The sequence below is a fragment of the Hemicordylus capensis genome, chromosome 1 (assembly GCF_027244095.1).
Source record: "Hemicordylus capensis ecotype Gifberg chromosome 1, rHemCap1.1.pri, whole genome shotgun sequence".
Taxonomy (NCBI): Eukaryota; Metazoa; Chordata; class Lepidosauria; order Squamata; family Cordylidae; genus Hemicordylus; species Hemicordylus capensis.
This window is the reverse complement of record NC_069657.1, coordinates 236,756,495-236,778,292: the sequence shown is the minus strand read 5'-3', so window position 1 is coordinate 236,778,292 and position 21,798 is coordinate 236,756,495. Positions and strand designations below refer to the sequence as shown.

At 41.4% G+C, this 21,798-nt stretch overlaps 1 protein-coding gene across 5 annotated transcripts in view; it reads right to left on the bottom strand.

The window, feature by feature from the left end:
* The window catches only part of ERBB4 (erb-b2 receptor tyrosine kinase 4), a 1,268,185-nt gene that overhangs the window by 232,721 nt on the left and 1,013,666 nt on the right, over window positions 1–21,798 (bottom strand). For all 5 annotated transcript variants that reach the window (XM_053283383.1, XM_053283386.1, XM_053283382.1 and 2 more), the window contains exons 17-19: window positions 9,905–10,037; window positions 5,189–5,311; window positions 4,713–4,811 (exon numbers count right to left, since the gene is read on the bottom strand). In XM_053283383.1, the coding sequence (XP_053139358.1) occupies window positions 4,713–4,811; window positions 5,189–5,311; window positions 9,905–10,037 (355 nt within the window). The remainder of the gene's footprint in view (window positions 1–4,712; window positions 4,812–5,188; window positions 5,312–9,904; window positions 10,038–21,798) is intronic.

Genomic DNA, 21,798 nt, shown 5'->3' with positions numbered 1-21,798 from the left:
GAGGAGACACAGCATTGCTAAGGGGCTTTATAGATCCCATTACAGAATGTCCCCTAAGAGCCCTCTCATTACTAGGATAGACCCTGCTAAAATCCCCATTATATCTGAAGTTCTTTCCACCCCTTTAAATCAGACTATTGATAACCTAAACCTCAGTATTCTTATAGTTTAAGGAAACCGGCCACTGAATATATCTCTCAGTTTCCACTAGGAAGTGGCTGCAATATGTTTGCAAGACTAATAGGGAAAATAAAGACTTCATCCACAAACTTCAATATCTTATGAAGTGTATAAACCTTTGGACTCTGTTTAAGGACTATTGCCACTGAAGCAAAATGGAAAGAGGGGGAAAGGCTGGGCTTCCTTGACAAGTGCCCCTCTGCAGTGGACAATTGCAAGAAATGATACATCCAGGAGCCTATCACAGGTTCACAAGGATTTTGGGCCAGAAAATGACTCAAAGGTAAAGGCTGAAAATGTCCAAACCGCAATCCTGATTGGAATTGGACCCATGCACAGTTGCTGTATTAAAGTGAGAATAAACCCCAAACTAGATAATGATATTACTAGATAAAACCTATTTATTTAGCCAGCTTTGGATAAAAACTATTAACCTCCACTTTTGCCCTAGCCTGACTGTGTGTAACATTTACCTGCTATAGAGTAGGGATGTGCGGACCAGTCCAGCGGTCCGGTCCGGGGTTCAGGGGTTCGGAGTCGAACAGAACCCCTCCGGTTCCATCAGACCGGAACTGGACTGCTGGGTCCGGTCTGGCCAGTCCACGAATTTTGTTTGTTTGTAAAATTAAAGTTGATGATAAGTACCTTTAGCCCCTTCGGGAGCTTGCTGAGGCCACGGGGGGTTCACGCGGGTTCCCTCTCCCCTCATCAGCCTTCCTCATCACTGCTGTGGCCCACTGTGGCTGGGTAACTGATCATTTTTGGCCCTTTCGGGCCTCCGTACAAGCATGCGGGCGCCATTTTGGCAGCTGCTGCACATGCGCCAATGCCTTCTGCGAGGCTATATCAACTTTAATTTCTTAAAAAAAATTTGTAGACCAGTCCGGAACCAGTTCGGACTGGGGGGGTTCGATTGGGGGTTCGATTGGGGGCGGAACGAATGGCCTGGTTCTGTTCGAGACCGGTCTGGCCTGAACCGGGGCCAAACAGTTCCATGCACACCCCTACTATAGAGATCTATAACTTCACCTCAGATTTTGCAAAGTTACTTTTTAGAAAGCCATCCTCTATAATAAAGAGCTAAAGTGTCCGTCCGTGTCCCTGCCCATGTCTTTCTTGGCTGTTCTGGGCATGCGCGGAGCGCATGCCCAGAACACCCGAGAAAGATATGGCTGCAGGAACACGAGCAGCCATGTTGGCTCCCGGACCGGGAGCAGGAGAAGCGGGGACCGGGAAGGACAGATGTGGCAGTGGCGGGACCAGCCCAGCCGCCGCTGAAGCAGGGCGGGGGGGAGGAGACGGCAGGGGAAGCCGGCCGAGGCGGCGGCCAGAAAACACACTACGCCTGAGTGGCCGCGGCAGGGAGACTGGGCCCGCTGGTGGCTGTGGCCGCCGTGGGAAGGCCGGAGGCGGCGGCCGCAGAACCGGACCGGCCGCGGGGAGGGTAAGGGAGGCCTGAGTTGGCGGGGGCCTGAGGTGGGAGGCCTGATGTGGCGGGGGGCCTGGCCCGGCCGGGGAGGCTGGAGGCAGCCCTGGATGGCACTGGCCCCGGCCGAAGCAGGCGATGGGCCTGGACGGGAGGAGACGGCGGTTGAGAGTGGAGACTAGCGCCCGTTAAATTAACGGGCTGGAAAATACTTGTATTCAATAAAACCAAAGACCTTGAAAGACTCTAATGATAACAAGGCCATAGGGGAACCCCCTCTTCTTGCTAAAGCAAAAAAATATTTAAGCATTTGTTATTTATCTGTTTGTATGGAACAAAATAACATGCTCACTGAAACATCTACTTAGCATCCTGATTAATGAGGAAAACAGATATTACTGTTTTGTATATATGTACTGGTCAATGACTGTAATAAAGACCATCTAATCATGAAGAAAACAGATTTTTATTAGGGATAGGCAAGCTCTTCTCACACCATTCAAGTTGGCTTGGCGTGGAAATGAACAAAGCTATTTTCTAAAACAACAGTGGATAACTCAACTTCTTTCCTAGCTAACCCATAGTTGTTAACACATACCACGGCCACCATCTGATTCACCCACCTTTTCACCCCTTTTCTTGAGATCTCACATCCTTAGCTGATGCAGGAAGAGGGAAAGGAGGGTGATAAATAGGTTGTCCTTGTGACACACATTAGTAGGAAAGAGGATACTCTGAAGGCTGCACCTCTAAAAGGGGTGAATGGCCACCCCTTTCACCTTTTTCCTCAAGGATTGTCTGCAGAGGGTAGGTGTTTGCTTTCCGTCAGCAATTTTTGGGAGTGCAGCTTTTCAGTACCCCATGGAAACAAATGAAGTCACTAGGCAACCTGATGTGCAGCTGACACTGGAGACAATGAGAAGGAGTGCTGTGCTGCAGTCCAGAAGTGCCTTAAAGGCGTTCCACAACAGCCCCATTGCTACACCATCAGGGCTGCCTTTGAATCTGGGCTGGGCAGAAGGTCTTAGAACTAATGGAAGAATATGTATCAGGCACCCATTGTCTCCATGGGTTTGCATAAGGGGACTGGAAGACTGGATTCCTTAAAACTGCTGCTGTGGGAGAAGCACCCATTTTCTGGGGTTTAAGGGCTCATGAAAGTGAGGGGGATGAGATGGGAATTCTCTGCCTCAGATTTTAATTCAAGCCTAATAAGAATTTGTGGGATGATAATGCTCATCATCTTCTTTTTTTGGAGACTAGAATTATGTACCCCCTAAGCTTGTATTTAAGTCCAAGCTCATAAAACTTTGGAGTGACAGTTATCCTAGCATTCTTCCAGACTTCCAAGAGAATCCTGGACCTGAGTATGCTACTGAAAATTCTTAATAGTAAGGCAACTATCAAGTCCACTATGTTTTTTATAGTATTTGGTGGTCAGGAAAAGAGAATGCTCATCAGGTCCTTAAAATCCTACCATTTCAAATGTCTCAGTAGTAGCTCTCACCTCATGTTCTATAATGAGATATATAATAAGTGTTGATTTCCTTGATCAAAGTGGTGTCATTCAACGGTTTCAGCCAAACCCCCAAATTCTCTGACTTAGAGAAGAGTGTGATCAGGTTTTTAATTCTATTTGTACAATGACTATGTGGTATATAAACTACACTGAGAAAATAGTGATGATCTGTTCATTTTTATTTTAATTCTTTACAGATGTACATGGGACAATGCAGATAAAAGTATCAATCAGTAATCAGGAATCTACTTACCACTTGATGAGAGATTATATAATCCAGTGATTTCTTTTTGGTTTATGCTTGGGTGCAGCTCCCTTGAACATATGTCATGAGGGACTTATTGGGTTATTCATTTATCTATTCATTTAGATAATTCCCATCCCACATCTTCCATCACAATGGCTTCTCATAGCGGTTTAGAGGTCCCCAGTGTAACCTCTAGCAATTATTCCACACTCCACATGAATTACTTTTTTTTTTTTTTGGCTCCAGGTGAGATGCTGATAAAGATCTGAGACATGGCAGGACAAATAGCAATAGCAATAGCAATATCACTTACATTTATATACCGCTCTATAGCCGGAGCTCTCTAAGCGGTTTACAATGATTTAGCATATTGCCCCCAACATTCTGGGTACTCATTTTACCGACCTCGGAAGGATGGAAGGCTGAGTCAACCTTGAGCCCCTGGTCAGGATTGAACTTGTAACCTTCTGGTTACAGGGCGGCAGTTTTACCACTGCGCCACCAGGGGCTCCATGTATTTATCTATGATAAATTTATTTATGTATTTATCTATCCACAAATGTATTTATCTATGATACTGTTCTTATCATGTTCATTCTACAGTGTGCAAGAACAGTGAACTAACTAGAGCTATGATATTTTTACTCAAATTTGTGTTCAGTTGTGGTGAAACTGATAGTTTGGTCCACTGTTCTCAACCACTGTGGCAGTTCCCTCTTGGGGATCACCCTTGCATCAGGAGGGGTGTGTGTGCAATGTTCCAGGGAAGGATAAGGTCCTGAAACAGCTGGTGCCTTTCTCCTTTCACTAGCCAAGAGATCATGGATTGAATGTCCTCCAGCAGATCATCATTGATCACTAATGCACATTGTGTGTGTGTGTGTGTGTGTGTGATTGCATTCTTGTGTATGACTGCATCATCATCCCAATGTTTGAAATAATTTATTTTATAACTGTATTTTAAAATATTCTAAATTAAGTAAAGTATTTCTTTTAAATTAAATTAATTTAATTTCTAATTACTTAGTTAATTCTAAATTAAATGAAGTATTTTTAGTGAACAATTCTGGGTGTGTCCCTTGGAATCTGTTGGGTGGGGAGAATAATTTCCATTGATTCTCCCCACCCAGCATTGGTTGTAAACCACCCAGAGATGTGAATTTTGGGCGGTATAGGAATATGTTAAATAAATAAGTAAAATTTGAATCTGACATCTCTAGGGGAATTTTCTTCTGTCATTACAAGGGTTATGGGTTTAGTGAACTGCAAGAAGAAGTAATTCTTCTAACGTGTGTAATAATGTGTGGTCATGAATCCATGAAACTGTATCCATTACTTACATCCATGAACTCCACATTGGCTTTTGGACCAGTTGTCTCATTCAGGATTTTAATAGCCACAGGAATTTTGACGCTTTCTCCCTCAGGAACCCAAACACCCTAAAAAAGATGACAAAGTAAAAGAAATAGTCCGTTAACTATCTACAAAACATGTCTTTAAAAGAAATCCACTGATTCTAGTTGCCATTCACCACATACATGGGCTGGTGGTCTTCATACCTTGAGGTACAATAACCTTGGAGCTAAATTTACTTTTCTTACTAAAATATTTCATTGAATACTGAGAAGCCCCATTTTGAATACCAGAATAGCAATCCCTAACATAACATGATCTCTGGACACTGGGATCAAAGATGAAAGGAGGTTATCTTCATATTCCTAAAGCACCGTAAACATCTTACTATCCCCTACCCTCATCAACAGCAGGTTCCACCAGAGAAACACATTTGATGGGTTACTTGTATCAAATGGCATACCTTATAGACAGTTCCAAAGGCTCCAGATCCAAGGACCTTGACACGCTTTAGCTCAGTTTCCTTCAGGATACGGAGCTGGGCCTGGTTGGGTGCTGTGCCACTAGGGGTCAAGGGTTCCACCAGCTGCAAAGTAAATTAGTGTTTCTTTATTACTGGATGGAAAAGTTAGAAGCAGCAAAAAATGATAGTCTCTATAAAGGCTAGTTTTTAAGATGTGTTGGATGGTTAAAAATCAAGCTTCCATTGTAAGATGAAGAATTTGGTGAAGTCACACTTCTGTGTTCTGTCTCTCTCATGCTATCTACTGAATCTTAAACACTTTGTCTTTTTTTATTTACTATGGGCATGGTGCAGCCAGAGTTAAAGAAATTACATCACATTTATTTCAACGAGTCAAACTAAAGCATGTGCTAAATATGTGTTGAATATTATTTGGATTATGCCCTATACCAGTAAAAGTAAATAAAAATAATCTGAAATAAAATGATAACCCATTTAAAATTCCCTTACTGGCATAAGAGAGGCTGAATTTTAATGTATGACTTCTAAACATTTTACAGGATACACTGTCAACCCTCATGCTGTGAACTCTTTGTAGAAGTCTCTCTATAGAATATCAGTTTTAGGAACAAAAGGAATGACTAAAAAGAGTTTACATTACAATACATTATCCTGAAATGCAGGATTTTTAAATTCACAGTTCCACAATCAACAGAAAAAAATCTACATCCCACTGAATTAACTGTCAAATTCCCCGTTGATTTTAGTGGAGGTGTACCATATTCAAGAACCATGTGACGCAGTGGGGGCGGGGGGCTGAAAAAGAGGCTCAATAAACCAGGGCTCTTAATTCACTTGTTTCATCTTAAGATACATTACTCCATAAACATTGGCAATACTTTCTTGGATATGTAGAATGCAGAATTAACTTCAAATATTCCCTGCTGATGGAAACAATTATTCTTTGTTCAAAATGAGCATCCCAAATTAACAACCTATAAAAGGACAGCCTAACAATCTATAAAACAATGTATAAAAGAACAACCTATAAAAGGAAGTGTTAGACCTGCCTGTTCTGGATGGGGTTGCACTCCCCCGGAAAGAGCAGGTACGTAGTCTGGGAGTATTTCTGGACCCAAACCTCTCCCTGATTTCTCAGGCTGAGGCAGTGGCCAGAAGTACTTTCTATCAGCTTCAGCTGATTCATCAGCTACATCAATTTCTGGAGATAAGTGACCTTATAACGGTGGTGCATATGTTGGTAACATTCAGGCTTGACTACTGTAGTGCACTCTATGTTGGGCTGCCTTTGTACATAGTTCAGAAACAGCAGTTAGTACAGAATGCAGCAGCCAGGATGGTCTCCAGGGTTGCCTGAAGAGACCATATTACACCCTGATTACACTGGCTGCCAACAAGTTTCCGGGCAAAATACAATGTGCTGGTTATTACCTATAAAGCCCTAAATGGCTTGGGTCCAAGGTATTTAAGAGAGCACCTTCTTCTTCTTCAACCCCACCACCTATTAAGATCATCTGTGGAAGTCTGGTTGTGGTTGCCACAGGCACAGTTAGTGGTGACTCAAAACTGGGCCTTTTCTAGAGTTGCCCCGAGACTCTTGAACGCGCTTCCTAATGAAATTAGAGTTTCCCCTTCTCTGAATGTTTTTAAGAAGGACCCAAAAGCATACCTGTTTAGCCAGGCTTTTAGTTTATAGTTTTAAAGCTTCAGTGTTCTATTTGTATTTATTTAAATTGTTTTAATTGTGTCAATGTTTAATCGTTTTTAGATGGTGAACCGCCCAGGGAATTTTTATATGGGATGATATCGAAATTTAAGAAATAAATAAATAATAAAACTATCTCAGGTATCACTTATTGAAGTATGTCAGATTATACATACTATGTCAGATTACACAAAATACTGTTTTCAAATATATCTGTTTCTTAATATGAAGTGTGGACTTTAGCTCCTCCTATGAATTATTTGATTATTATTAGTTACATTTCTATCCCAGTCTCCAAGGAGTTCAGGATGTGGGAAGTCTGCTACCCAGTGAGGTCATTCACACAATCAAAAATTTTGTTCCACTCAGGTTTGGGTGCTGTGTGTGCTCCCAATTCTTGGTTGTGTGGAAGCAATCTAAAGAATGTCTTAAATATGTGTAGGTGGAAAACCTGGGTAGAAGTGATTTTGTGGAAGCAAGGTTGGAGTAGTAGATTGGGTGGCTTTTCTTTCTACCTTGCTTCTACACAATCACTTCAACCCAGGTTTTCCTCTTACCTTGCTTCCACATGACTGGAAATTGGGAGCAAACACCACTCCCAAACCTAAGTAGAACACAGTTTTTGATTGTGTGATTGACCTTATCGGCTTTTTGATTTTAAGTAGTATGTATTATTCCTGAAGACCACAAGAATGCCCTAATGAAATGATATGGAGGATTGTATCCTTAGGAATGTTTTAAATGATAGACATAATAATTACCAGCATGCCACCATGAACTATTTGAAACATTTTTCCCCCATTTTAAATGACAGAGATGTGTCTCAACAGTTCAAGCACTTATCATTTTATTTTGAAGCTAAGGTTCAATCATCCATGGTTTCTAATAATTTCAAAAAGATTTTTCTTAAAGGGGAATTCAGCACCCAATTAAGGGTTTCTGGCATGAAGTAATTAATTGTAAATAATAATACAGTTACACTTCTATGATTTGTGTTGTGACTTGTAATCCAACAAACCACATGCATGGAATGGAGTCTGAACATCAATTGATTAGAACTGGGCACAGCTTTTGATTGGAAATATATATTTCTGTAAAAATAAATGAGAAAAGACTAGCCTCTAAACACTGACAAATCACCTGTCCTCTCTCAGGATAAGAAAAAATAATTAAGGGCTACTCCTGCTCAAATTGGGTTGAAACTGCTGCAGTGTTTCAAATTGTCTGTTTGCAGGGCTAAGTGCACTGTGCTTTGCCATTTGAGGACCATTATCATGCCTCTGTGAACATTGTGGACTGCTTAATTAGTTGAATACAGACTACGCTGTACAGGCAAAAATTGTTGGGAGCTGGGAATTACTTTATTAATCTAGAACAAAAACAAATAGGAAAGAGTGAAGCCATAGATGAAAGCCTGACACAATAATTTTTACACTCTGCTTCCCTTAATTAACTTTCAAGTACCCAGATGTCTGTCAAGCATTAAATATATGTTTGGGGTGGGATGGGGAGGAGGAGGAGGAGGAAATATATGATATATAAGAAACCTAATGGACAATTAAGTTTAGAGTCTATAACTTACAAAAAGTTGTCTATCTATCTATCTATCTATCTATCTATCTATCTATCTATCTATCTATCATACACTAAGGCCGTACATGGCAAGCCCCGTCTACACAGTCCTTTACCAATTGGAGGTAACAGAGCAGAAACACTGTGTTGATTGGGCAGTGGGGATTCTATATGCAGATAGGGAAGAGGAGCCTGTGATGGAATGCAATGTCAGTTGGAATGCAAGTCTTACTGGTCAGAAGATGTGCTTGATGTAGAGGAGAAAATAAGAGAGAGAGAGAGAGAGAGAGAGAGAGAGAGAGAGAGAGAGAGAGAGAGATATGACAGGGGTCTGCAAAGAGAGGGGTCATGAGAGAGGAAAGAGCCACTTCAGGATAAGGAGGTTGCCACTGTGTGAATTAGATGAGGAAACAAGATGAATAATATCTGTTAACTCAGGAAGGGAGTGGGCGGAAGAGAGATAAAGGGAGTAAATGAAGGGAGGGGAAGAGAGAAAGAAGAAAGGGTAAGGGACAGGCCTGGGCCTGTTAGCAGCCTGAGAGGAACTAGCGGCCATGATGGTGGTGGTGGTGGTAGCAAGGAAGGGCCTGGTCAACTGCCATTGCTGCTGCTGCTTCTCGGGGCTACCAAGGCCATTGGCAGAAGCAGGCAGGCAGATGAGGGATGGGCCTAGGCCTGTAAGCGTCCTGGCACAGTGGGGAAATGCTTGACTAACAAGTAGAAGGTTGCTGGTTTGAATCCCCGTTGGTACTATATCAGGCAGGAGTGATACAGGAAGATGCTGGAAGGCATCATCTCATATTGTGCAAGAGGAGGCAAAAGAAAACCACAGTGCTCTGTGGGCGCCAGGAATCAAAATTGACTTGATGGCACACTTTACTTTACAGTCGAGTACACTTGCATGCCAAAGTATGGCTGGTGGGGAACATAGGAAGCTGCCATATACTGAGTTGGACCATTGGTTCATCTAGCTCAGTATTGTCTATACAGACTGGCAACGGCTTCTCCAAGGTTGCAGGCAAGAGTCCCTCTCAGCCCTATCTTGGAGATGCCAGGGAGGGAACTTGGCACCTTCTGCTCTTCCCAGAGCAGCTCCATCCCCGAGGGGAATATCTTACAGTGCTCACATGTAGTCTCCCATACAAATGCATCCAGGGTGGACTCTGCTTAGCTAAGGGGACAGGTCATGGAAGCTAAGGGAACGAAATATGTGGAAACTGCTCAGGTGCCATTCTGTGTATAAAATCTGGTCATTCCAAACTCCATTATCCATGGAGAAATGTAGAGAGAATTTTGTAAACATTCTTATGATATACCCATTGTAAAGGAATATCAACATCACTTAGGCAAAGTAAGACAAAATGGCATTGTTTTTAAATGACTGGTGTTTCAGTGCAGAAGACAGAAAAGTTCTTTACCTCAGTCTCCAAGAACCTTCGTAAGGCCCTCTTTTTTTTGATACTCTTACGCCTCACATAAACGGCAAAAGTCAAGCCCAAAATGACAATGATGAAGAGTCCTCCAATCACTCCAGCAGCAATCAGGGGTGTTCTACAAATGAGGATGCAACCGTCAGTTGAGGGAACAAGGTTGTGTGCATACATAAAATTAAACCTAAATTGTGTGAAATCATGAAGTTAGTCTAGTGAGCCACATTTAAATAACACAATAAGGCTGTGACAAAGGTTTTCCTCATCACAACTGTTCTGAATTTGTTTTTTAAGCAGGCCATCATGCATGCTTGGGGCAGGGAGGAGGGGAGAGCTGCATCATTAAAAAAAAAAAGACAATCAGCATGTGCTTGGAAGACATATCAAAACATTTAATGGCCAACTGCAAGGCTGCATTCTTACAATACATTACAATAACACACTGGCAGCTGTCTTGTGTAAAGAAACTGCTCTCACCAGTTGTCTACTCATGTGAACAATGTATTAGCAGAACTGCAAATTCACATAAGATGGTGGCTGCTCTCCCATGAAAAGAAAAATGGTAACTTGCATTTGATATAGTCTACCAGCATGAACAGTTATTTCCACTAGCCAGCCAGTATGTGATCAGAACTGACACTGAATGCCCTGGTCATAATAAACTGAGAGTGGCTCAGATTCATGCTAGATGTAATTAAGAGATATTCAAGTTAGTTGCTTGTTCAAAATCCTCTTCCCCTTGGAGATATTTATTAGTCCTGCTCTGATCTTCAGCAAAGCACATTTTGAATTTGATTTTGGCAACACAAAATTGCATTTCGTTAGGAACAAAAAAGCCATCTAGCACGACCTCCTATACAGAAGTGAAGTCCTCTGCATCAAAGCATAGCCCTCACAAATTAGCAGAAAAGCTTACTGCACCAGATGTATAGCAAGGATGTTGAGGAAGCACAAACAACACACCATACCAGAGAGCCATTGATAGGTCAAAGAAGTAGAGCTGGACTGAAACATTCAAACTAGAGCTGGTCTGACCTATTCAAGACAATCCCTCAAATCCTGGCGCATTTTTATTTGTTTCTAGCAAATCACTCTCAAGAGATGCTAGGGGGAGGGTTTCCTTAATTAATTACTTGGATGGATAAGGTGGCCAGTATTTGTGAAGCTACTGGGATTCAGAAACATCATTTATATAGCACTTTTTCCATATCACTTTCCCCAAACACAGTGTTCTATTTTATATCATGTTTGTCCTCACAAACATCTTATAGATGTAGGTAGATCACTATTATTCCTATTTCAGATGGGGGAATGGCTTAAGCCCTCTTCAGACAGGATTTTAAAAGGACAGGGTACTTGCATACACCATCTAAAGTGGGGACCGAAGCCCTGCCCCCCAGCCTGTCAATAATTCACTCTCTTGCCCCTATCCTGCCACTGATGCTTATAGTGTTTGCCTCAGCCACCCAATTATGGAAGAATCTGCCATCACGCTTACGGCATTCGCCTCTGTTGGAGATGCAGCTCCTAGGGGCACTAGGGGTAGAGATAGTGAGCAAGGGAATCCCTTCTATGACTATACTTTCTCTACTCTACCTCCCTTTTGTTAAACTGATAGTCTCAGGTTTCTTTCTCTCACCTGGGAGCCAGATGTCCTCTTCCTCCTTCCCCCTTTCTGATGTAGCAAGCAACTAGGCATGTAGGCCTTTCCTATCACTCTGATGTATTTCTTAAATAAACTACTTTACTTAGAATTTTAACTCTACACGGTACTCCACATGGTATTCTTGTGCAAGAACATAAATATACCCCACGTGTTAAAAATACTATGTTTGTGGTGTGTGTGTGTGTGGGGGGCGTATAAGGAAATGACACTTAACTTGAAGTGGGAGGGAGGCCTCCAAAGGTCTTTAGATCCACACTCCAAAATTACCTAAGTCCACCTCTGGCGGGGGATGATGGGAATTGTAGTTAAATAACAGCTTGAGAGACAAGGTTGCCTATCTCTGTAGTTGCCTATCCCTGAAGCTTCCTGCTGGAATGGAAGTGCTTTCCATTCTTACTGTTGCCTGGAAGATTTTCCCATGGTATTCTTGTGCAAGAACACCGGTACACTAGAGTGACTGGAGGAATTACCAAATCACTACCTCATTGAAAAGGGGGTCTCGTGGGACAGCAGGGCACCACACAGCTCCGCCCCTCACCAGACATCTTGTTTATGAATTCTTCTTATTACTTCTTTCTCCGTTTATGAAAGGAAAGGTTGCTGGGCTGCTCTGATATATTGGCCTTCTTGTAATATTGTCTCCAGACAATATTAATTAGCAGTGCTGTCCTTACTTGTGCACTTCCACTGTGCATGGGGTAGTTAAATAATCTCCCCTCCAAATCGAACAGCCTCTTCAGAAGAATGCTGTAAGATACAGGGTGAGATCACCTGTATTTGGCATAACCTAACATGTATTTATTTACACAGTCAGACAGGTGTTATTGACTGGTTTGTTTTATACAGACATCGAGTCCTTCCCAAAGACCTGGGATGGCTGAATTTTATTGTCAATGTTGTTGCTGTTGTTATAGATACTGTCACAGAATATAGGCTGTTCCCAGTAAAGTTGGCCCCTATGGTGTTGAGGTGCTCTTCAAGGTTTTTTGGAACTGCACCAAGGGTGCCAATTACCACTGGGATTATTTTGGTCTTTTTCTGCCACAGCCTTTCAATTTCAATTTGTAGATCTTTGTATTTTGTTATTTTTATTATTATTACTACTATTATTATTATTTTATTTATTTTATATTATTATCTCTTGTTGTTGTTGTTGTTGTTATTATTATTATTTTGGGAAAGTTATATATCGCTTTTAACAACATATATATCGCTTTTAACAACCAAAGTTCACTATGCAGTTTACAAAGGAATGAGAAGATGGCATGGCTCCCTATCCCAAGGGGCTCACAATAAAACAACACAAAGTGGACATACCAGCAATGGCCACTGGGAGGGACTTAATGCTAGGGTTGAATAGTGACAATAGCTCTCCTCCTGCTACATATAGGACAACCGCCACATTAAAAGTAGGGTCCTTTGCCCAGTTAGCAGGCAATAGCCTCTACACAATTGTTGATTTTAGTATTTCCAGCATTTTATATTCAATATTGTCTATGATCAATATCAGATCAAATATATCCTTGTCCATATGAAACTGAGAACATGAAACCATGGAAAGAAGTTGCTACTTACTGCAGTGTAACTTTATGCAGAAAAAAAAAATAATCTGCTTTACCTGCAAAAGTGATGCTAGTTGTTGACTCATAATAGTGTGTCCCTACAAATCTTTACTGTCTTAAGATACTGAGCAAAATCCGCACAGGATGAGTTAATTAACAGCCCTTCCCTGGTGCATAATTTTAATAGCCATGGTTGACCTTGGCCCATGTGAGTGCTAAGAAAACCCTGATATTATAGCATTTATGAACGCAAATAAACATTGCCTAGATAATGCAGCTGTTTGCTGAATAAGGGGGATATATTTAAAAGTTAAATGCAAATGATCTCAACTTCATTCCCCTCCCCCCCCCAAGGGAAAAATATAGCAATTTGACTCCAGCTATGGCCAGCATAAATGTTGCTGTTATTGAGCAGATCAGAGGGTGTTCTCTTATTTAGCTCTGGTGCTGAAGCTAAGCATGGGGGGAGAGCTGGTCTTGTGGTGACAAACATGAATTGTCCCCTTTGCTAAGCTGGTTAGCATTTGAATGGGAGGCTACATGTGAGCACTGCAAGATGTCATCCCTTCAGGGGACGGGGCGGCTTTGCGAAGAATACCTGCATGCAGAAGGTTCCAAGTGCCCACCCTGGCACCTCCAAGATACCTCCAAGATACAGCTGAGAGAGACTCCTGCCTGTAACCCTGGAGATGCAGCTGCCAGTCTGTGAAGACAATACTGAGCTAGATGCACCAGTGGTCTGACTCGGTAGAAGGCAGCTTCCTATGTTCCTGTGTTCCAGGTCCAGCCTGGTATATACTGCCTCTACAAGAGACCATCTGAGAACCCTTTATATGCTGTTCTGAATTCTTTGGAGAAAGAGTAGGGCATACGTGTAATTAATAATAAAACAAAAATACTTTTAGCTTGTTGGCATAGGGGAAGTTATAAATACTTTAAAGATATTTTACCAGAATAATTTTGACTCCTTAACAAGGAGTGATCTGGTATTCATCAAGGAGTAATCAATAATGTACATTGCTTTTACATGTGCGCAGTATTTTCCTTTTCAGTAACATCTACTACTCTTCACTCATGCAACACAAATAAAATGAAATGAAAGTTCAAAGTTAATATTACCAGATACATGGGGTGGCTCAACAGGGGACATTTATAAACTTCTCAGCCATTCCAAAGCATCAAACACATCTATCGCCCAGATGGCATTGCCAGAGTCAGGGTCTGGAGCCTCATTATGTACACACTTTATACAAAGTGTTCTAAAAGGTCGGCTGGCGAACACAAGGAGAGACAAAATTCTAGTCTGTGAAGGAAGGCCAGTGGAAAGAATCCACTCTCCTATTTCCACAATTAAATATAGTTTCCACAATGAAATATAATATTATAATAGAAGAATAACAGAGGCCTGGTTGCTACAGGCATTATGGAAATAGATTATTACAGTCTTTGTACATGGAGCTGTATAGGTTTTTCTGAACATACCTAAATGCCAGTTTTCAGAAACTTCTGTTAACTATGTTGTATGCTCCCTTGACATATGATTCACATATGCTTTCTGGGTTTTGTCCTCCATTCCCTATCAGAGCCTAAACTTATTTCATCTAGTCACCTGACTAAACTAAAGCACATAGGTTCAGGCCATTAAGTGGGCCATGCAAAAAGCTCTGTTTGTCTAAGAATATCTATGAATTTCCCCCACTAATTTCACATTCACAAGATGACTTTACAAAGCCTGAAAGGCGAATAAAAAAATAAAAATATATAGACTAAGAAAGCACAAGCGCAACCATATATTTCTATCTATAGCAAGATACAGTTGCCTCTGAGCTTTCTTAGTCTCAGCTTTATATGTTTATAAGGGGTCACACTCCCTCTGAAAAACAAAGTCTGCAGCTTGGGGGATGCTTCTGGACCCAATACTGTCTTTGGAGGCACAGGTGGCAGCGGTGTAAAGAACTGCCTTTTACCAGCTACGGCTGGTGCGCCAGCTGTGACTCTACTTGGAAAAGTCGGACCTGACCTCAGTCACTCATGCTTTGGTAATGTCCAGATTAGACTACGGCAATGCGCTGTATGTGGGGCTGCACTTGAAGATGGTTTGGAAGCCTCAGCTGGTTCAGAATGCTGCCACAAGGATGCTCATAGGTGCAAGTCACTTCACGAGTATTACACCCATCCTGCATCAGTTTCATTGGCTACCAGTCTGTTTCCGGGCTATATTCAAGGCACTGGTGTTGACCTTTAAAGCCCTACACTGCTTGGGGTGTAGGGTACCTGTTAGACCGCATTCACCCATATGAACCTGCCAGGGCCCTCCGCTCGCCATCTCAGGCCCTGCTCATGGCCTTGCCATTAACAGAGATCTGATTGGGGGGTACTAGAGACAGGGCCTTTTCGGTTGTGGCCCCTCAGCTTTGGAATGCCCTCTCTGAAGAGCTTCACCATGCTTCTTCTCCTAGTGTTTTTTTAAAAAAACAACTAAAAACATATCTTTTAAAAGAGGCTTTTAAATGTTTAACCTGTTGCATATATCTGGTAGGTTCTTTAGTTTTTAGTTTTTATATTTCTTAGTTTTTAGCTTTAAGAATTTAATTTGGAATTTTAAAAGCTAATTATGATTGTGGTTGTAGCTTCGATTTTAACTTGTTTGATTTGGTTAATTTTATCAATCTGATTTTATGTTGTAACTGTTTTATAAATGTTGTGAGTCGCCCCGAGCAGTAATGTACTGGAGGGGCGGGGAATAAATATTTTAAATTTAAATAAATAGATAAATATATTTTTTAACAGTCTTCTTGTTGTGATTGTTTTTAGTAATTCAGGAGGCAGGATCTTCGTGTGTGTGTGTGTGTGTGTGTGTGTGTGTGTGTGTGTGTGTACAATTATTACTCTTGTTTTGAAATGTTTATGTGGCTAGTCTCTTGCAATGATTATTGAGGATTTCTTTCTTTCAAAATTGGACTATGGATTTTCCCGCATGATTTAATACATTTTATATGCACCTCTAATAGCCTGCTTTACATCAATATTTTTCATGCTAACACCCTCACTTGTGGCTCTGCCCAAAGACTCTCAAGAAACGTCTGTGATCTGGTCTGGCTTCAGAAGGCATCATGGCATGACCATGCCACATCCATACAAAAGGTCTGTGTGCATTCAGAATGACATCCCCAGTGCTAACGTAGCAAATGCAGTAGCCTACACTTCAGGAGCCATCTGGAATTATCATAACTCAGCAGCACATGCTGGATGGTGACAGATATTCCCAAAGATTCCAGAATGGAGGGAGAGGACATTGAAGGTCAGCAGACATTCACATGAGAAATTCAGGTGCAGAGATCTGTTTTAAGAACAGAATCATATAATACTTTTTAAAAAATGAATTAGACATAGAATCAGAAATATGTAACCTAAGAACTTTCATAGACACTCTTCCTTGGTGTGTGTATGATATAGCCAAAAGAATTAATGCTGTTTTTAAAATATGCCAAGTCAGGTCCTGTCTAATACAGATTGATTTAACTGTGACGGAAAAACACCTAAATCCACTGGATTGGACTTTCAGGTGAAGCAGGTTCAATCTAAGCAAAAGAACACTCGCTGCATATATATATATATATATATATATATATATATATATATATATATATATATATATATATTCTTGAATAGAAACAGCCATCGCAAAAGGGCAGACTGGCAGCTCCTGCCCCTAACTTTTCTTCAGAGAGCCTTTCCCTGAATGAAGCTTCTCTGTTAAACCCTGTAAATTGAATTAGGGTGCAGTAGGCATTCTTCACTCTAGCAAGTTTCATGTGGTTCTCTCTGTGCTTATTTTTGTATATTAAATCAAAAATATGCTTTCCACAAACGTAAGCACGTAGCATACTGAGCAGAAAGATATTATGTGCCAAGAGGTCAGTTTTCTACCATGATATCCATCCTAGGTGCCCAGCAGTAGTTTAGTTGTGGTCGGCCTTTAGCAGGTGGTATGAATAACTGAGTATAATTAAGGTGATAGTTTCTACCACTGATATTTAATTGGGCCATTGAATCAAGAATACATGGTAGACACTGATATTTATGGAACAGAAATGGCCATGCCATGCAGTGAAAATTTACTCAGTCGGGCAGTTCCTAATAAAATCAATAACTACTCACAATTTACAAAGCAGAGCAATGCCACACTGGAGAGAGACTACATGCTATGTTGACCAACAGAGGGTTGTATCTGAAGTCCCTTCCAGCAGCAGCAGCAGCAGGTGAGGAGATGCTAGCAAGAACTATCCACCACTGCAGTGTTCCTGAGGGATAGAGAGAGTCTGTCCTTGCCAGAAACTATGAGATGGGAGATAGGGGGCATCTTAGACAGCATTATACAAGCATGTCTTTCACTACTGAGATGTGCACGAACGGCTTGTGCACGGGCTGGTGGGGAGGGGAGTGGTTCTCTTAAGAACCAGGTAAGGAGCTCCTTACCTGCTCCTCCCTGCCCCGCCATTTTTCTGGGTGTGGTGCCCAGCCCCCAAACAGCCGCGTGGAGCTGCGGCATTGTTCCCTGCAGCCTCTGTGCGGCACTGGCAGGGAACAGCGCCGCAGTGCCACAGCACCGCAACCCCGCTCAACTATTGGGGACCGGGGAGAGCACCTGGAACAGCAGCAGGGCAGGGAGGAGCACCTTACCAGCTCCTTAAGGGAACCACTCCCCACCCCGTCGAGCTGACTCAAATGCTGGTGCTGAACCGGCTTGTGCAGATCCCTATTTCATTGACAGGCTAGCAGCCTCTTCTGACTCCGTGGTCTGTGTCCCCGCTGGAGGTTGGTTGCCAGTCAGTAGGTGGACACTTGCACAGTGCAAAGACCCTACCCCTACCTCAACCACCACCTCTGAATGGTTCTGACAAGGACAGGATGTTCCCCACCCCTCACAGCAGAAATATGGTTCCTGCCAGAGAACAATATATCATCAGTCATTGCTGGGCTCCTTCAAATCTAGCTCTTTTATGCATTTCGCCATAATAAGACAATGACTGCCAAAAGTGTGACAGTTGTTCACATTATCTAGATAATATCCTCCTCTCTCCTACTCAGAATTAAAATTATGAATTAATACATCAGAACGTGGAACTTTTGAACATTAGGACTTTAATAGGGATCTTCTGAAATGTATATCCTTGAACCTTTCTGTTTAGATCTCAGCTTGCATTGTTAATGACAAATAAGTTAAAAAGACACTGGAATGGCATACCCTCCAACACTGCACCAGTTACAACAGGGACATGACTACGTGTAGGGGGTATGGCCATCCATGAAACCTGGAAGGCATGCCATGCAATTCTGACTATAAGCATGTCACATAAGGAAAGCATATGATAAAATGCATGGAGAACACATTATTCCAGAGATTACCGATGCAGATAAGCCAAGCCACAGCCATACCCTCCAACATCTCACAGATGAAAATAGGGATACACTTGCAAAAAAAAAAAAAATCTCACACCAAGGATTACTGCCCAAGTGCCCCACCCACTATCACACATTGCTGAAGTCTAGACTCTAGTTACTATATGTTGTGTCCTACATAGTGCTTTAGTGTTGGGCAACCATTTAAATGCAGGTACCCTAGAGACACAAGGCATCCTCTTCACCTATCTGGAGATTTAGTTTCTAGAGACCCAGTGATGACACAAAACAGGATTTCTCCCTGGTAAATAGGGACAGCTAGAGCCAATGGAACGGGAGATGCTGGAAACAAAGCATAGCCAACTGCATGTTACATAATACATTCATTAGGGACCATCCAGGAACGTGTGCTTTTATTTCAAGGAAAGTATTTCAGTATTTCAATGTGTGCACATAAATTATTGAAGCCAATTCACCTTTCATCCAGGCAACCAAAAGTACATTCAACTGTGTCTAAATTAAAATGCATATTCAGTCCATATTGCAGGTTTAAAACTATTCAGCAGGGCCAGATTAATTACTGAGCAAAGGTAGGCAACTATCCATAATCATGTTATTTAACTTTACAGAGGTATAGTCTTTTGAAAGGAGTAATTTTAAAGAATGGAAGTTGGCTGGTAAATGATTGCATGTTGCATCTGTCAAGAGTTTTGCTCCTGGCAGTAGCAGGATGTACCAAAGGTGAAGAGAAGATGTAACATTTTAAGTATGGTGGAAATGATTAGATTAGTATACATATCCACAGCTTTTGTTTTCTGAGTGGTGAATGAGTGTTCCAACCACTTAAACAGCATACAACGTTTTATATCTGCTGTGACCTGAGACTACAGGTTGAATACTGTATAGTAGGGGGAAAGCATTCTACATGCCTCTCACCCTATCCCGAGGTATAACAGCCCCCCAGCTTAATCTGGCCTTGTAACACCTTGAGGTATTTTTGGTTTGCTCTTTAGTATTCCACTAAACTACCCCAGCATGATTCTGTATTTACACTTGTACTCAAGCTGCTTCTAAATATGCAAACCCCAACTTTCTGAAGTGTGTGAGGGAATAAACTTCTCCTGTGCTCATAAATATCAAGGAGAACTCAAGGTAGCTGCAAAACAAAAGGTATGTATAGTATTTATTCCTGAGAATGCCTTGATGCTTCTTTGGGAGTTATCACTATTATATTACAAGAGCAGTATTCTGTCTGTGTAAACGCCCTACATAAGTTATACCATGATTATCAAATCCCTCTTGATTACGGAGAAAGAAGCAAAATAATAAAGTCAAGAGTCTGGTATAATTTAATGCAAGACTTACACACTGTCTTTTACGAGAGCTGTAGAATTCCAATGACTTGAATAATATGCATTAACTGACAGGATACTGTGACTTTTTAAGATGGGTCGAGTCCTTCATTCTGAATTTTAGTTCTATTTGATCCTTTACTGTGTTTTATTCAGCTACTTTTATTAAGCTGTTGTACCAGTATAACCATTTTTTTTCCATTTTCTGGATTCTACTGCTAATAGTAATTTAAGTGGCGGTGGGGGTTAGTGTAATTTTGCACGAGGAAAACTTAAATTTCAGGTCTTTTTTCTGACACTTCCACGGCAATAGCAAATTTCCTCCATAAATGTATTTTGTGCTAAAGGAAATATCTGCGATGTTGTTCTAGTTGACTCCTCCTTACACCCTGCTGGAAGGATGTTCCAGTAAAATCAATTACATACAACTTTGCAACTGAGTTTTGGAGTCCTTTCTCTTTAATACTATTATTCATAGTTTTACTCAAAGCAAGTCCCACTTTCTTAAATGGGGCTTACTCCCAGGTAAATGTGCAAAAGATGCAGCCTCTGACCCACATGTTGTGCAGTCTACCGCAGGTTCTGCAGATTCACCTGAGCTGCGGCCAGCTCATAGCAACTCACTGGCAAGAGCAAGAGCAAGAGCACAAATACATCAGTTGGTACGCCCGCACTCAAAAAGTGTTCGATCAGAAACATGTTGCTTGACCATCAGTGATGTTTTTCTGATCTAACCCACAGCAGTGCAGGTAGATCAGCACTCTCTGCCTTGGGCTGCATAACACGTGGACCTCTGTCTTTTATATGAAGCACCTTAGCTGCCAATTTATTTGGAGTCCCATTTTATTTTAATGCACTAATGTAACCCAGAGAACTTAGATGAGGGATCATCCATGCCTAAAGTATAATTACTAAGGTATAATGTTGTACTCAAACAAAAAATTCAAATTTTCAAAATTTACAAAATGTTTAGATTCTAAATATATCCAAATTTGTTTTGTGATAGTAATTCAATATCCAAATTTGAAATTCATGTTTTGACTAGCTTTTTCAACTGTACTATTCACCCAGAGATGGAGGTTTAAGGTGGTGTACAAATATAATAAAAGCAAGCAAACATAGAAAGATTATCTCCAAGTATCTGTTTTTGCAATTACCTATCTTCAACTTCAGTCTAGTAACTTCAGTGCCAGCGTGGTGTAGTGGCTAGAGTGCTGGACTAGGACCAGCAAGACCCGAGTTCAAATCCCCATTCAGCCATGAAACTAGCTGGGTGACTCTGGACCAGTCACTTCTCTCTCAGCCTAACCTACTTCACAGGGTTGTTGTGAAAGAGAAACTCAAGTATGTAGTACACCGCTCTGGGCTCCTTGGAGGAAGAGCGGGTTATAAATGTAATAATAATAATAATAATAATAAAGTTTAAAGTTAAGCACCGCCTGAGAACATCTGGGTGTTTTGAATATGTTTGTAACCACTAAGCTAACATTAGTGGCTACAGCTATGTGTGAAATCCTTTTTTTTTAATACAAGCCCCCTCAGAGTGTTTGACTGACTCAGGGGGTGGGGGAGCCTCTAGCACACATGCTCCCAAACAGCTGGCTACAGCTCCCCACTTAAGCATATATATGTGGAACCACGTTTTTATATTTGCTTGCTAGAAAAGTAAAGAGGAGATGGGATATTTTAGTTTTCCCATCCCTGTCAGAGGAACCCTGTTAACCAAAGAGCACTTGGTGGCAGCGATAAAATCTACCAGAGATTTTTCTTTTCTTTTAAATAAAGTTTTAATAAATAAAGCTGACTGTTGCCAGTCAGCTTGCCAGGTAACAGGGAGGGGTGACTCTGCGATAATGCTTTTGCAGGATAAATTTAGTACATATGGGTTTCCTCCTAATA